Genomic DNA, 15,725 nt, shown 5'->3' with positions numbered 1-15,725 from the left:
AAAAAAAATGTGGCTCCAAAATGAACCATATGTCAACGTCATAATTTGACATTTTTTTAGACAAGTCTTAAACTGACGTTAAAAAGTTTTTGTGGTAAGACGGTTCATCTTTTACCATTTTAATGTTGCCAGCGATAGAAAAAGTTTCTATCATGGTAGCAAACAAAATTTCGCTTCGCCTATTTCGAATAAAAAATCTAAAATACTCAAGCCTAATTCTAAATTAAAATAATATCAATAAACTACGTAATATTTAGAGTAAATCATGAGCACGTTTTGGTTTCCTAACTCGATTCCATATATAGTATTCCGTGAAGTGTAAGGCTGTCTATAGTCAATGCAAGAGCGACTCGGATCGCTCCGTGATCAGATACAAAGGTACAAATTGCCATCAATATATCTATAGGTGTATCGCTTTCTTTATCGTAAGTTAAGGGCTTTGATACTTTTACACAACAGCCTAATATTATGAGACCAGTCGTGTCCGGGACTTTTGAAAATGTTTTTGTTAGATCAAGTTTTTTTATACATTTATGATGCACGTAGAACTGCATTGCATGCATTCAAATTGCAGTATGAGTTTACTAGTGTGGAGATATGAATTGAATTTTAATTCGCGTGTAAAGTATATTCGGATTTACTGTGCACGCCGCTGTATGTACGCACGCGGCCATGCAGACTTCTCTCTCGTAGATAACTCAGTTTCAAGTACCGTAACATAACTCTCTCTCTGTGAATTACATCCATTATACTAATTAGTTAATTTCCCATTTTATATTCGTAATAAATGAATTGTAGAAGGTCTGGCCTATCCAATGGATTTACAATGAAGGCAGCCAATCGTCGTACTTGTTAGAAATTTTCATACGTAACGTTTTTTACTCTTATTTCGTATGTTGTAGTGATAGAATATGCTCGCGCTGCGCCCGACCTGCCCGCCTACTAAAATTATATGTTTTATGTATAGTATTGTATGATTCCCACCAAAATTACTTATTATGTTGCTACGTGAACAAATGTGGCGTTGTGTGGCGTCTGGCGGGCAGCCGGGCGCGGCGCCGATATCTCAATGTCTAAATTACTTGTTATTTGTGACGACCTATACATTACGCACAAGTGAGTACGCATCTTCCATCTTTTAAACCTCAAAGAATATCTAAATTAAAGCGTTTCGGTCTACGATTGAGGTTAAAAAGCCAATTCTTAGTTAAGTAAAAGTTTATATTAGATAAGTGTAGTGTTAGATGTAACAAGTTGTGGTGATAGATCGACATTGCGTATTACGTGCACTCAGCAACAGCATGTCTCGCTCAGTCGTTCAATTCCCAGTTATTATTTATTATTATTGAAGCGTAGAGCCGCGGCGACGACGGGACATGCTGTTGCTGAGAGTACACGAGTGTGTGCCACTATATTAACGTCATCACTATAGTATGCAATACGTCCAAGTGTGAACCTAATGTGCAATTCTTCTCATTTCCATATCATCGCGTTTTAGTTGTTTAGTTACTGCTGTAAATATAATTTAATGTTATTATGTATTGAAGAAAATAATCTTTTTGAATATGAAAATTTATTGATTGTATTAATTGTACTACACGTTTATTGTTCTGAACATTATTTTTTACAGTTTTAGAATGTTTTCGTTAATGTACAGATGTAAATAAGTGATAGATGTTCATTTTGTTACGATGCGTAGGGAAGGTAGCTGATACGTGTGTTGTCGCGAGGCTCGCGGACCGCGTCTCGAGCTCGGCTGTGCAACCTATACATTTCTATTCGTTTGTAGAAAACCTTACTCAGCAGATTAGTTTACTTCAAGCTTATGATATAAAAAATAAGGAATTTATTTGAATGAATTGTCCAGTTTTAATTATGGTATTTATTGATCGTAAGTTGTTATTGATTTGTATGAGTTGTCGGCAGTATTTAGTGAATGTGAACGCATTGGAAGTCTTTTCATATTGTGACTTTGTCGAGTCTTTTAAAAGTATTTCTATGAAAAAAATAATAATTAATAAAACTTGTGACTCAATATAAGCCTTTTATTTATATATCTTTACAATAAATTAAAGAATGTTTAACGTAATAATACTTTAAGTATCAGATCTAAGTGTGTCGGTGTGGGGTCGGTCAGCTACGTCGCCATATGATGACGAGGCCGGTGACGTCACTGGTGGCCAGCAGGCTCTCGTCGTAGCTGAAGCTCACGCCGATCACTGGAGACGCATGTCCTGGACACAAAACAAGCATATTTTGAGAAGTTGTCTATGCTAATATAGTCATCAGTCAGCATGTTAGGATGAAAAAATATACATACGTGATCGAATTTAAAACATGCTTCAGTTTGGGAAGTTAGCTTAAAATATTTCGTGGTAAACGAGTGGACAAAATCATAGAAACTACATATTAAAATCCAAGCCGAAAACTGCTAGAACTAAGGATACAGTGAGCTCGTTCTGCGTGAATCGGATTGTCAATACATAATCAACAAAATATAGGGTAGCTGTTTGTAAATAAAATATCAAGACGACCAACACCTTAGTCTGCCCGTGACCACGGATGCCGTAAAAGATCCGAAACGTGCTTCTATTATAGAATTATATTTATGTATTACATTATCTATTTACCTTGTAACTTATTAACGACCGGGTGTTCAGCATGCCCCTCTATGTCCAAGAAGTAGACGCAGGAGTCCTCGCTGCCGCTGACCACACAGACGCCTCTGCGGAACGACATGATGGGGCAGAACGTTGACTTGACGCTGTGTTGAGTGTGTAATACGTCGAAACGCTTCTTCAGTTGAAGGTTGCCTTCGCGGTCGGCTATCCTGTGGGAGGAATGAGTATTTAGTAGTATTGGATATTTGAAACTAGGTCTGTTTGGTACAATTCTGGAATGGAGGGTAGTAGTCAGAATGACTGTGTATCACATATTATGAGACTGCAAGTACTGCGGTGTGAGATTTTGCACAAAAAAAAACGAAAATGATACCTGAGAACGAATTGCAATAGGTTATGTTCCGTATTTACAAGATTTGATTGTGCCTATTGATCGACCGATGTAAGGTAAGTTAACCTACTTTTTTCCTTATTTATTATTTTAGAAAAACTCATATTAATAGTAACATACCTGAAGAGATACAGCGAGTTATCGGCAGCGCTGACAAGCAAGGCAGGGTGCCTCGCAAGCCAGGGGCTCCAACTGAGGCAGGTGACGGCGCCGCCTACCGCGCAGCGCCGCAGCTTGCTGAGCCCGCCGCCCGCGCTGTCCATGCGGTAGCTCACTATCACACCCTGGGGGATATATCTATTGCTAACGTTGTCTTTTTCATGGACAATTCAAAAACGGAATGGAAAATAACGATTTTTTTAATGAAACTTCATAATGGATTTTAAATAAGTTTAACTAAATAACTTGTTTAAATAACAATTCTCTAAAATACTGCCTTATTTTTTTTTGTATCATAGTTATGCGTAATAGATAAAATTAGTCAAGCGTTTCAATAGAATCCGTTATCCCTTCGGACGGAAGCAGTAGCTGCCGATATTCACTAATCTAGACAAGGTTACTATACAAAAATATATTAAAATTACGCGTAGGTATTTGTTGCTTTTGTTCGAAAACATTTCATAATAATATTATTTCAGGAAACTAAGCGAATACTTAGGAATGTTTGCAATAAACATTAGGTAGTTTCTGATATGTTCCACAAACAAATTTCAACTATTCGTGGTAAACTATGTAGCGAGTTATGAGTTCTGAGTACTGATCACGTCTAAAATTAAAGTGGTTAGCGGAAAACCGCTCGTACTTTGTCATTGGCCGCCCAGAACATTCTGCCGCTGGATTCGCATGCTATTGAAAGCACTCGACCTCCCAAAATACTGCTACCACCTGAAACACAACCGATATATGTATATACCTACTAGGAACACATAACTTTAATTAATTAGTTAGTCAGGATATTGTATGGTCTTTAGGAAGATCGGATATCAAACTATGTACTTAAGACTGCAGATAGGTCAACTACAAGTATAGTATATATCCTGAGTTACGGATTTAGCAAATCACTTGCTTATTGTTTGCCACTCGTTCTTCCAAGCAAATAACATAGGTAGTGGTGAAGGGGGAGTTTGGGGGCTGTCTTTTGTTTTTGACGTACGAAAAGTACTGAATTAATATAATCCCACCAAAAACATTAAATGTAAAAAAAGCCAATCCTCTACGCAATTCCTCCACCGTAAAAAGTTTTGAGCAGTGGCGGCCCTAGGGGTGTGCGAACTGTGCCATCGCACAGGGCCTCGCGCTTGGCGGGGCCTCGCGCTATGACCCAAACTAATACATATAATTAAAAAATATATATCTGGTCCAAGAAAAACAATGAGCATTTTTTCTTTATTTATAATTCATTCTGCATTTACTTTTTGAGTTTAACAAAAAGTTGGAACACCAAAGTAACAAAAACAACTGGCTCTCGATCTAGTCACGGATTCTTCTTATTTGTGCTGAATTCCGAATTTAATTTGAGAGTCCTTAAACAAACAATTAAAAAAAAATCGCACTCGCTACGCTCGCGACTGTTCACTTGGCAGTACCTTTCCATCTAACTTGATTAGAGTATTTTTATGTTCCAAAACTCAAAAATTTTCGCGCTCGCTACGCTTGCGATTTCACCTGTTATTTATTATACAAGTTTAGGTGCTTTAAGAAGAAGAATAAGAATCTTTATTTGCAGAGACACGGTATTAGGTACAGGTGTTTTGGTAAAATTTAGTGAGCCAAAGCTAAAAATTTTTTTGCGCTCGCTACGCTCGCGCGTGCTTTACTTCCCACTTCTTTTATTTTTTTCATCCTTTTTTAGCCGACCCTAGAAGGTAGCGTCGCTTTTAAGTCATTTTATTAACAAGAAAATAACTCCTACTTTCCATATGAACTTTCTTATTTACAACGTTCGAACTACTCAAGTCACAATCTTTCAATACATAGGGGGCGCATAACTGCACCCGGGCGCTACATGAGCTAGAGTACGGCCTTGAATCAATATACGAAGAGCTGAATATTATCTCGGTGCTGAAATATACTTAGAAAATAATTTAACTGAAATTTATCCCACTACCGAAATAGTCTTGAGCAAAGAAAAAGCAGTTTTTCGAGGCTTAAAATTATTAAAACATGTTTAAGGGACTCGATGACTCAAGATCAACTTTCAGCCCTTTCTTTCTTCTTTCTTTCTTTCTTTGCTTTCTTTCGATCGAAAATGACGTTGCTCATTCATTCGATTATTCTGCTTTAATTAAAGATTTTAGTCTTAAGAAAAGTCGCAAGCATCAGATCATTTTAATATTTGTTAATTTTGTGATTCTTTAAATATAAACTGTATTAAAAATAAAATTTTATTAATTTGTTTAACTTGAGCATTTCTCCTCAAACATGAAGATTAGCTAAATCAAAACACCAGCCTACTCTTGCAACACATACTTTTCACGTAGGGCGGGCCTCGCATAGACCTGCCGCACGTAGCCTCGCAATGGCTAGGGCCGCCGCTGGTTTTGAGATCGCATAGAAGCCAAGTCCTGTTCAACTTTATTTGTAATAATAAATCAATATTTTGTGACTCTATCAATAGTTTCGTTCACTTTACAATAATATTGACTTGGCCATGAGCACAATAAACTACAAATATAATACAGCATATCTTGGAGAGGTGAAAGTCAAACATGAAGTTTAATATCACAGAATTAAATACTTTTAATTTATTCAATTGCTACTAAATGACCGACAGTCAGTAATCATCCAACATCAATGAACTGCACATGTACTATGGCGCATGTTTAGTCCATGGTGATCTCAAATTCCAATCAGTCCATAATCAGTCCAATCGTAAAATCATGTCCATATAGAATTTATCAATCCAATGGTATTTACACATTATTACGAGGAGCGACTTTTAACTTGTGCTCATGGCCAAGACAATATTATTGTAATGTGAACAAAACTACTGATATAGTCACAAAATATTGATTTATTATTACAAATAAAGTTGAACAGGACTTGGCTTCTATGCGATCTCAAAACTTTTTACGGTGGAGGAATTGCGTAGAGGATTGGCTTTTTTTACATTTAATGTTTTTGGTGGGATCTAATTTATTTTTTGTAGGTATTTTTCTTCTCTAAGTATGTAACAAATTAAATTAACTTACATGCAACTAACTAAATATATAACAAACTAAATAATAATATGTACACCTCTAAAGTAGCACGTAAACAACATTTTTTTTAAATAAAGTAAAAAATTTCGAAATTGACGAATTTTTGAATCGAATATCTTTAAGAATAAAAGAGATTTATTTCAGAGGTAGATGGCGCCATCACATGAAATTATTAGTCTTTTTTAAGTACTACTTATACTAAGCTATGTAACGAAACCATAGCGCGATTTAGACCAGGACAACGCCATCTATCGAGCGAGCATGGAGTATTTATCGCACTGCATTAATATGAAAAATTTTATCATTATTCATTTCATTTTAACCTAGCTTTTTTATTCATATGTATGTATATTTAATACATAATAACAATATACCACACTACGTAACAATAAAACAAATAGTAACATTTTGTACATAAATAAATAACAAAGTTATCAATGCAGTCAAAATTCATACACAATGTTCTTGAAAAACCGCAAATATAAATTTGTTTAAAGTTTTAAGGTTTTTATAATTTTCCCTTTATATGTAGCTAATAACCTATCTTGGTGCCAAAGGACCATGAGTCAAATTGGGCTCATTGTCCAACAGAGTTATAGCATATGCCGTTGTGAAGGTTTTTGTTTGTACTAAAATTGTTACTATGGGCACTACCTTCAATTCCATGGCAAAAAAAAGATATGCACCTAAACAGGTTTTGAAGAAAAAGAATTGTTAGGAGTCGTAGTGCGCTTGGTTGTTCATGACATAAAACCTAATTCGCAGGATTTGATTATGATAGGATTATGGGACCACCTTCATCACCAGGTCAGGATCTGATGATGAAAACCCTGAGAAATCGAGGGCAACTTTCGAAAATTGTAGGCGTGCATAGGTTAAAAACTTGACAATGAGGTGTACGTTTGATAACACTATGCAACAGTGAAGGTTTGGAGCTGACCTGATGATGGAGACCGGAGAAGGTCGAGGGAACTCGACAACTGAATATGTAAACTACCTCGTGTTTGGGCTTATATTATTCGTATTGATGAGAACTTTCCACAAATGCGAATAGTGACAACTATGCTTGTCACTGAAAAGCCAAAAATAAAAAACTTTTTACAAAAAAATAAAACCGACTCCCAAAAACACTGAAAAGCAAAAAAAAAACTATTCTTAGGTGCATCGGCATAGAAGTCGGTGGCGTATAAACTCAGGAACATCCATAGGAGACATCAGGAGACTCCATCTCTAGCACAAAGAAGAAATCGTCCACGGACTGTCCACGCCGTGCTGTTGCGGTGCCGCTATACTGTGCCATGACCCTTACTGCTCGTGTCTAACAGGTAGACGCACAGTAGGAAGTTGTGCTCATATCATTTCAATAATATGGTATCTAGGGTTAGGCAGGCACACACAATTTAATCCACCGGCAGGATATTTAGACGACATTATTATTGGTATTGATTGAAATGTTAACAAAAATAATTTTAACTGTTATAAGTTCGGCCATTCAGAGAATGCGTTCCTGACACGTCGCGATTGAACTGACGACGTAACTTTGCAATGGCGTTGCAGTTACGATAAAAATATTTTTGCTGGTTGTTTACCGTTTTAACAATTGAGGAGCATTAAAACAACATTATTATATCAATAATCAATGAATGTTATAATTTTGTGCCAAACTGAGTGTCAAATAACTTGGTAAACAATATTTTTCTAAATCTATACTGCGCTATTACAAGGTTATGTCAGCGGTTTATATTTTGTAGTGCTGTGCTAAAAATAACAGGCAAGTATCGTAATCTGTTCTTATACAGTTATAATATAAAATAATACGTTTTGATTTTCTTTTTAAGAATTGGAAAATAATGGACTATAAGACTTAATTATAACGTTTATGAAATATAAAAATAAAACTATGACCAAACCGCATTTTTATACTTAGATTAAAAATGGTAACCCCAAATGGCGTTATGGGCCGCCATTTTGTGACGCTAAAACAGTCGTCCGTTGTCGTTTCGTGCGCATAGACCACGTTTTTCAAGTGTTTTCGATCTGTTTTTATTTGATTACCCGGCTTTTGTTAGACCGAGATATCAGGATTGATTCTGTTATTGATAATAATATAATTATACATGTAGGCGAAGATGATGATGAAGACACCACCTCCTCAAGCAAATCGGAGTCTGATTAATATTCTGTTCGCACATTCAATTCAATGTACTTGTAACAAAGAATAAATAAAACAATTTTATTATATGAATATTACCTTTTTTGGTTTCCACTTAAATAACTAAAATATAAAACAAATGATTCCGCCAATTTAAAACGAAAATAATCTTAAAATAATGCGGCGGTTCATTTTGAAGGAACGGTAACGAACTCAGTGTTATGTTGTGCCCATCACTAGTCGTGACTAACTGATAGGTGTCAGGAACGCATTCTCTGAACGGCCGAAGTATAGCAGTTGTTTTATTTTTTATGTATACATTAAACCTGGAATTAAAACTAGATAAAGGTGTTCAATAACAAAACCTACAATGCCATAACAGCACTACTTTTTGCAGAATATTAGTTTATTTATGGTCGGAGAAAAATATTTATAGCAAAATAACCCAATGGATTCTTCGCAAAAATGAGTTTAAATCTTTATATTTAGTGCTTTACAAGTATATTCAAATTGGTCTCATCTCTGTTGGTGGGTGAGCCCAGGCTTCATACATTTTTGCCCATGGTCCTTTGAAGGTTCTAAGTTTGCTAGAAGTACCTTAGACTTTTGATGATCGGTCAGTGAGTCAGTGACAAAATGGTGTAACTTTGATCGCTCATAACTCGTAAACTATTTATTCAAATGTCTTGTAATTTTGAGACTGAGCTTGTTCTAATACTTACTCTTGGTCATCGAAAACCTAAACTCCTAGCTTTGTTCACATGGAAGATACAGGGGGCTGAAATAGCCGCGAAACGCTCCGAGAAAAGATGGTACGGCCGTGCCCGCTTTGCTCGAGTCTTGGCTGGGGCACTGCCGTGCCCTCAGATTTTGACTTTACGCATGTTTTACAGACGGAAAAGGTATGGTGAATTCATTCAACATTCCATGGACCCCAGCGTTCCAAATATGAAATGTCTTCTACTCAATATCAGTTTGAATGGGTAAAAAAATTATGGTAAATATGTGGGTACTTCTCAGAAATTTGTCAAAGTAAACCTACGCCACACATTTATTACATCAGTATAAGGTCTACTGGGTGTCACAAAATTAGTTTTTTTGCGGTTTTACCCTTACTTAGGCTGTGCTTCACAGGTAATGCAATGGATTTACACATCCTACATGACTTCATAATGTCAATTTACATGAATCATACTTTTTTTACTTATTATATTCTACCTTTTCACTTTAATATGGACGTATGTAGGTGTGATAGTTATAAGAAATATAATATAATTACCTCTAGGGTAAATCCCAGTAGATATATTGAGCACCTCCACCATTCCTCTTGCATTCCCAGCCTAAAACATGTTAGTTAAGGAAAGTATGACTTCTGTCTCGAATGTAGTGCTCATGCATATCATTTGACAGAGCAGAATAGCTCAAATACTGTACGACTCTATAATACATGAATAGTCTTCGCCTATCAAATCAAATCAAATACCTTTATTTTCAGGCTGCATTGGCTCATAGATATATACCTTAATGACTAACATACATGTTATATTATACAAAATTGCTAGTATATAAAAAACTTAAAACTATAGCCTATGCAAATAAATCATATAACAATAACATTCCATATAGAAAAATATAAGCTGTTACATCCTTTTTATCGTCCCACTGCTGGGCACAGGCCTCCTCTCACACGGAGGATTGTTGGAAAATGTTGTGGTGGCCTAGTGGGTAACGAACCAACGTCTCGAGTATGAGGGTGTGGGTTCGATTCCAGGTCAGGCAGGAAAAATATAAGCATGTCCATATAATTACTCATAAGCTCACACCATTCAATTGTACCTACATTGGCCATTATCTTCTATATATCTTTGTTTGCCTCACTGTCTAATGATGTGATAATCTCCTAAAGTGAAAAAAGACCCTTGTGTATTCAATTGACTTCAAAGGATACAATAACCATATTATTATTAGCTGGCTGGAAGACGCAGCAGAGCAGGGGTGCTCCGAGCTGGTCGGGCACGGCCCGCAGGCGGCGCCGCGCGTTCACCTCCCACAGGCTAAGCGCCCCATCCAGTGCACACGTTACCAACAACTCGTTAGATGCTGACCAGTCGCAACCTTACCACAAAATATACAGAGTGTTTACCTTTATTTATTTACCTCCAATATATAAAGTAAACAGCTGCTTGGTGTTGGGGAATTTGTGTTTAAATTTAACTTGAATGAGGATGTTATAAGTTGAAAGTAGTCAGTTTCCTACATTTGCAAAAATATAATAATGCGTAGTTGTTTGGTGGGGGCTTAATGATGACTTTATTGTTGGTATTTCGCAGCACTAAAAACTTATAAAACCTACAATTAATTTACATGACATCTGAAACTGTCATTCCATAGTTTACTTCCTAGGAAAAGTAAGGTAAGTACCCGTAACAGGCTTGGTGTGACCATCCAGTATGAAGGAGACGCGCGGGGGGGAGGCGGTGACGTCACAGATGGACACCGTGCCATCGTCAGAGCCACAGCAGAGCTTCGAGCGGTCATTGTTCGCAAACTTCACTACGCTTACTTGTTCAGTATGCTGCAGAGAAAGAGGTCTTTAATAAGAGTTTGTTAAATGAGGATAGAAAATGTTCTGTGTTGACGGCACAGCATGTTTTCTTCTTCCGTACTCGTCTATCTGCCATTATCTCACGAGTAACATTCTTTCTAGCCATGTCAACTTTCTCACAATCCATCCATTGTTTCTTTGGTCACCTTACACTATTATATCCACCCACATTCATATTCATGGCAATAATAAAAAACATCTGTTTATTTATAAAAAGAACTGAAATATTATTGTACTGTTGTACCTGATCAAATATGTGATGAACTCCAGAGAATGCATAGTTCTCTGATATGGTCATGTCATTCTTCTTCTTAGCGTTTGTGCTGGATGGACCTTCATCCACCAGAATACTAGCCTAAAATATTAAAACATCTGTAAAAAGGTCTACTGGCATCTGAAGGTTTACAGGTCTTCTGGGGAACAGAAGTATGGCTCTAGGCATGATGATATTTAAATAATGAATGGGCTTTAGGAGATACTTCATCAAAATCATATTTTCAAAACATACAGCTACCACCATTAATGTTTATGTGTTAAAAGTAATTATCTGTGGATGTTTCCAGAAGACAAGAACCTTCTGAATTGTAACAAAGAGATCACTAATCAGTATTCAAATTCCTTATTAAAATTCTTTAGTGTCAACTTGTGAACAGTTAGAGAGTTATTTTTTATTTAAAATATGTTATCTTTCCATTTCCATTGATTTGTTATGATTCCCTACCATACTCATTCAAGTACATACTACATACCAGTGGCGAGGCGTCCTTATAAGCCGATTCCCATCGGCTTCCCTTTCGAATTTCAAGAAAGAAGCATAGGTATAAGTTATAATATAGGTATAGGTATAATTAATATAATTTTTTAAACCACACAATTTAAATATGTAGGTATAACAAAACGCCTACCACCGTAAAAAAATTGTCTATTAATTACTTGAAACATTTTGCTCCTACTAAACAAGCCGGTAAGCGCCTCGGCTTCCTCCTCCATACAAAACTACGCTTGCGTGACGTCATCCACGCCGCGCCGCGCGATGTTCGCAAAATATGGGCGAGCGGTAAGCCGGCTCACGGAGCGGATTCCAGCCAATCAAAACTCGCGAGTGAACGAGAAAGAACGGGTCAAGAGTAGAGTAGCTATATCTGGGTGTTTTTCAGAAAAGAATACCCTGTGACGCACAGGAAATATTTTTTTTTTATTTCGTGAATTCTATTATATTTACTCTAATATTAAAGAATATATTGTTAACTAGCTAAATCTGCATTTTAAATTAAAATTATAAGATGATTTTAAGAAATATTAAAGTTTTTCTGTCAGCGTATGATGCATAGTATTCCTGAACGTCACAAAATATAATTAATTAAAAATAAAACAAACAAGTATTAAAACGAAATCAACTTATGGTAGCATAAAGATATACTTAAAATCTTTTAAAAACAAACAAAACCATAGCATAATTTTATAAGATTATTAAATAATCAGCTAAATAATTTCACTTTCGTCACTTCTTGGACACATCTCACTAGAAAAGTTGTTATTACTAATGATATCCGCTACAATTTCCAAAATCAAGCCTAGTGAGAAATTTTAGATACTAACAAAATACTATGATGCCAAAATAAACGCATAAAATGAAAAATATATATTTTAAAACCATTTTTGTAACATCCAGAATATGGGACAGTGACTATTATGAAAATTTCGTGATGGATAAGAATAATTTGAGCAATGTCCACACTGCCGTTTTCAAAACACAATTACAAAGAATAAAGTATTAACTCACAATTTTTTTAGATATAAACCTTTACACACACATATATAAACAAAACCGATTAAATGTAAGCCTTTTCGTTTGATACCTACCACACGCGCGGACAGGACGCTCCCATAAATTATTTAATTGTACACTAAGCTTTACAATTCAAGATCGTTACGATTTTGTTCCGGTAGTATGTAACGTGACGCACAGGAGGTGACGTTTTCATCTCACGAGACTTTTAAAATTGAAAATAACTAATATTTATTTAAACTACCTTGTTTTTAGCCTTACTAATCTAATAATGATGAGTTGTTTATGTTATATACAGTGTTATAGAGTTAAAAAAACAATTTATTAACCTTTTAAATACTGCCACTATCCGGACCAAAAAAATTGCGCGCCGATGACACCAACATTGTCGTCACAGTTTTCGCCTTAACTGACTTTAAAACGGCAATGGCGGAATCCTAATACGATCATAAAGTTGCCAAGAAGGTAGAAAAAACACAAATTAGTAGATTTTGTCTTCAGTACGATATCAAATTCGCCGTGACGAAACCGGATTTTCCGAAACAATGATTTTCGTAGGACAACATTAAAATAATGATATTTCTTAAAATAACAATAAATTTATGGCAAAAAATTAAAAATACGTTTTTATAAATACAGAGACTAAGTTCAAAAACTTAAACATACCTAAAAACGAATATTTTAGAAGTTAGATGTATTTGAAATCTCCAAGAGCGCCATGGGACACACGATATTTATACATCCTCTTCAGGTTTATTTTAAATATAAAAATAACTATCCACTTTTTATGCTACATATCGATTTAATTGTACATTAAAATATATACCTAAATTAATCAAAAACTCACTTTCACACGTGCCATATAAAAAAATCAAAATAAAAATGTTTGAATGTGTGGGACAGGCCCATTTTGCTAGGGTCAAGTTTTCTGAAAAACACCCATCTATCTACGCGCGAGTGACAGCGCTTAGAGCTCTCAAATATTTAAACAAACAAATCAGACAAATTCACTCTCATTGTTCTTATTTTGTTTTAGATAATATCATTAACAATTTATTCGTTGTATTACTTAATTGAATTTATTAGTTTGTGTATCATTTGGAAATAACATAGTTCGTGTTTGTATTGTGTTGTGAAAATAGAGAGACCTACGTTGAAATGAGTTATTTTGGTAAGTAGACAGTTTGCATCACGTTTCTTTTTAGTGTACCTACTTTTAAAACTTAACTAGGATAGGATTGGTCGCATTAGACTGTTTTCTGACAGATTATTTACTTTAGGAAGAAACTTGTTTTTCAAGGATATGTTTTGAGAATAAAAACGTGTTATAAAACTCGGGCACGCCGCACGGGTAAATTACTAACGTCGTGACGGATTTATGAAACATGAAATGTATTCCTATACGATAAATATCAATGGCTAACAGGCCGTTGTAAATTAAATAAAATGTATTGTTTCTAGTGCCAACTTTTCTCAGATTCTAGTAGTTTATGGAATAAAGTTTTATAGATATTAATAATCTGCAGAATTCCTCGAGAAAACATGTTCAATCAAACTATCAGTCTCTCAGTCAGTGCTAAAAGGTGGACTGAGAAATTACCTCCATTACCTCTCCCCCCCGTTCCTGAGACCCCCCCCCCAGTTTTTTTTGCTGCGGCTTCCCTATTTCAATAAACCACCCTTCGCCACTGCTACATACAGACTTCTTATGGGTTAAATCCATCACTAAGATACCTTGCTACTGGACCGCTGTCGAGAGGAAGATGAGCTGATGGAGATGTTGTCCTGAACTCCATACCTTCGCTGTAGCAGCTGACTCCGAACGTTTATGTATTTCTTTATAGTTTCTATGTCCTACAACCATATTGTTTACTAAGTATTAAAGTTTCAAAGTAAAACATAGAACTTCACAGTTATTAAATAGATTGTTATACCTTAAATTTTGCATTCTCTCTCAGAAGTTGACTTCGGCGACGTATGTACAGTGTTTCTATAAAATTAAACAACAAAACACATACATTTTTTATAAGAAAACTGTTTGAAGCATTAATGCATGCATTCTTTGTAAAATTTCCATTTTATATACTTATCGAACAACTTTCATGACTTACTGAAATTCGGATTATTTGGTGCTCTGTACGCATTGAACCGTGCATCCAGTGCAAATATCTGCTGTTGGAACGCCGCCGCCATCGCTACTATAAATTATTTACAAGTTAAATATCCGGTTGTGCACCAATTTGATTATATTCATATTTTTATTAACTACTTTCAAAGTAAATAATCACAAAAACAACATTTTGTGAATATTTGGCAACAAAAGTACTCAAAACTGTCAAATAAAAAGTACTCTGTGACTGTCAAGTTTGTCATTCTAGTGACAGCTGTCATTGATCAGCTGTATTTGTGGTGCATTTGCAGAGGAAGTTATTTTCATAAATGATAAATCTTATTTTAGTATTTTAGCCGGCGATAAATATACCCTCTGAAGAAATTAAATTACTAAAATTATAATCTACAGTTCATTATTTCTTATAAACTTTCTCACGGATAGATATATTTACACTCGGATATTGTCATGACTCACAGGCGGCATATCTTGTTCTACACATACGCACCGCGTTACATTTTATTCAGTTTTATTTGAATGGTGTTTTCCGTTGGCTACGTCATGTATGGCGAGTTTGGTCTCCTGCGTAAAAATGCTATACTCACTTTTAGATTTTACCACCCAACATGTTATCATTTTATTCTTATTTATTTAGCTTATTTATTGAAATCTTGACCTTAGTCAATTACGACCCTATTCGTCAAAGCTACCCGCGATAAGTCCATTAGTGACACCCACACAGGCGCGTAAGCTCGTCACGCGTCCTCCACACGCGGCCGGCTGAGGCCAGCGATTTCCTAGAATCCTTATTTCCGATCCGAAATACTCGGCGCGGTGATACCAAGAAATCTTGACGG

The 15,725-nt window shown here is 35.7% G+C and overlaps 2 protein-coding genes across 2 annotated transcripts in view; one reads left to right on the top strand and one right to left on the bottom strand.

Annotated features, from left to right (window-relative positions):
* The window catches only part of LOC124633116, a gene marked incomplete at its 5' end in the record, with an annotated part of 40,609 nt that extends 38,574 nt beyond the window's left edge, over positions 1–2,035 (top strand). Inside the window, one exon of the mRNA XM_047168214.1 lies at positions 104–2,035. The remainder of the gene's footprint in view (positions 1–103) is intronic.
* LOC124633540 (WD repeat-containing protein 13-like) lies at positions 2,032–15,080 on the bottom strand. Its single transcript, XM_047168799.1, has 11 exons — positions 14,870–15,080; positions 14,693–14,748; positions 14,493–14,612; positions 11,214–11,324; positions 10,786–10,939; positions 10,313–10,479; positions 9,644–9,704; positions 3,815–3,897; positions 3,133–3,296; positions 2,631–2,830; positions 2,032–2,234 (listed from the first exon to the last, which is right to left on the bottom strand). The coding sequence occupies exons 1-11, from the start codon at positions 14,949–14,951 to the stop codon at positions 2,134–2,136; spliced, it is 1,299 nt and encodes a 432-aa protein (XP_047024755.1). The 5' UTR covers positions 14,952–15,080; the 3' UTR covers positions 2,032–2,133.
* Positions 15,081–15,725: the final 645 nt, after the last annotated feature.

This window comes from Helicoverpa zea, chromosome 9, assembly GCF_022581195.2.
Source record: "Helicoverpa zea isolate HzStark_Cry1AcR chromosome 9, ilHelZeax1.1, whole genome shotgun sequence".
NCBI classification, from domain to species: domain Eukaryota; kingdom Metazoa; phylum Arthropoda; class Insecta; order Lepidoptera; family Noctuidae; genus Helicoverpa; species Helicoverpa zea.
The sequence above is the reverse complement of the archived record's forward strand: the minus strand, read 5'-3'. Positions and strand labels throughout refer to the sequence as shown.

What these genes read in the sequence shown, in the direction of transcription:
- LOC124633540 (XM_047168799.1), bottom strand. Translation starts at nt 14,951, where the DNA reads ATGGCGGCGGCGTTCCAACAGCAGATATTTGCACTGGATGCACGGTTC. An exon ending in TCACACCAAGCCTGTTACGG is followed by an intron (nt 10,480 to 10,785) that starts GTACTTACCTTA and finishes TTTTGTGGTAAG; the next exon opens with GTTGCGACTGGTCAGCATCT. An exon ending in TACTGGGATTTACCCTAGAG is followed by an intron (nt 3,898 to 9,643) that starts GTAATTATATTA and finishes GTTGTGTTTCAG; the next exon opens with GTGGTAGCAGTATTTTGGGA.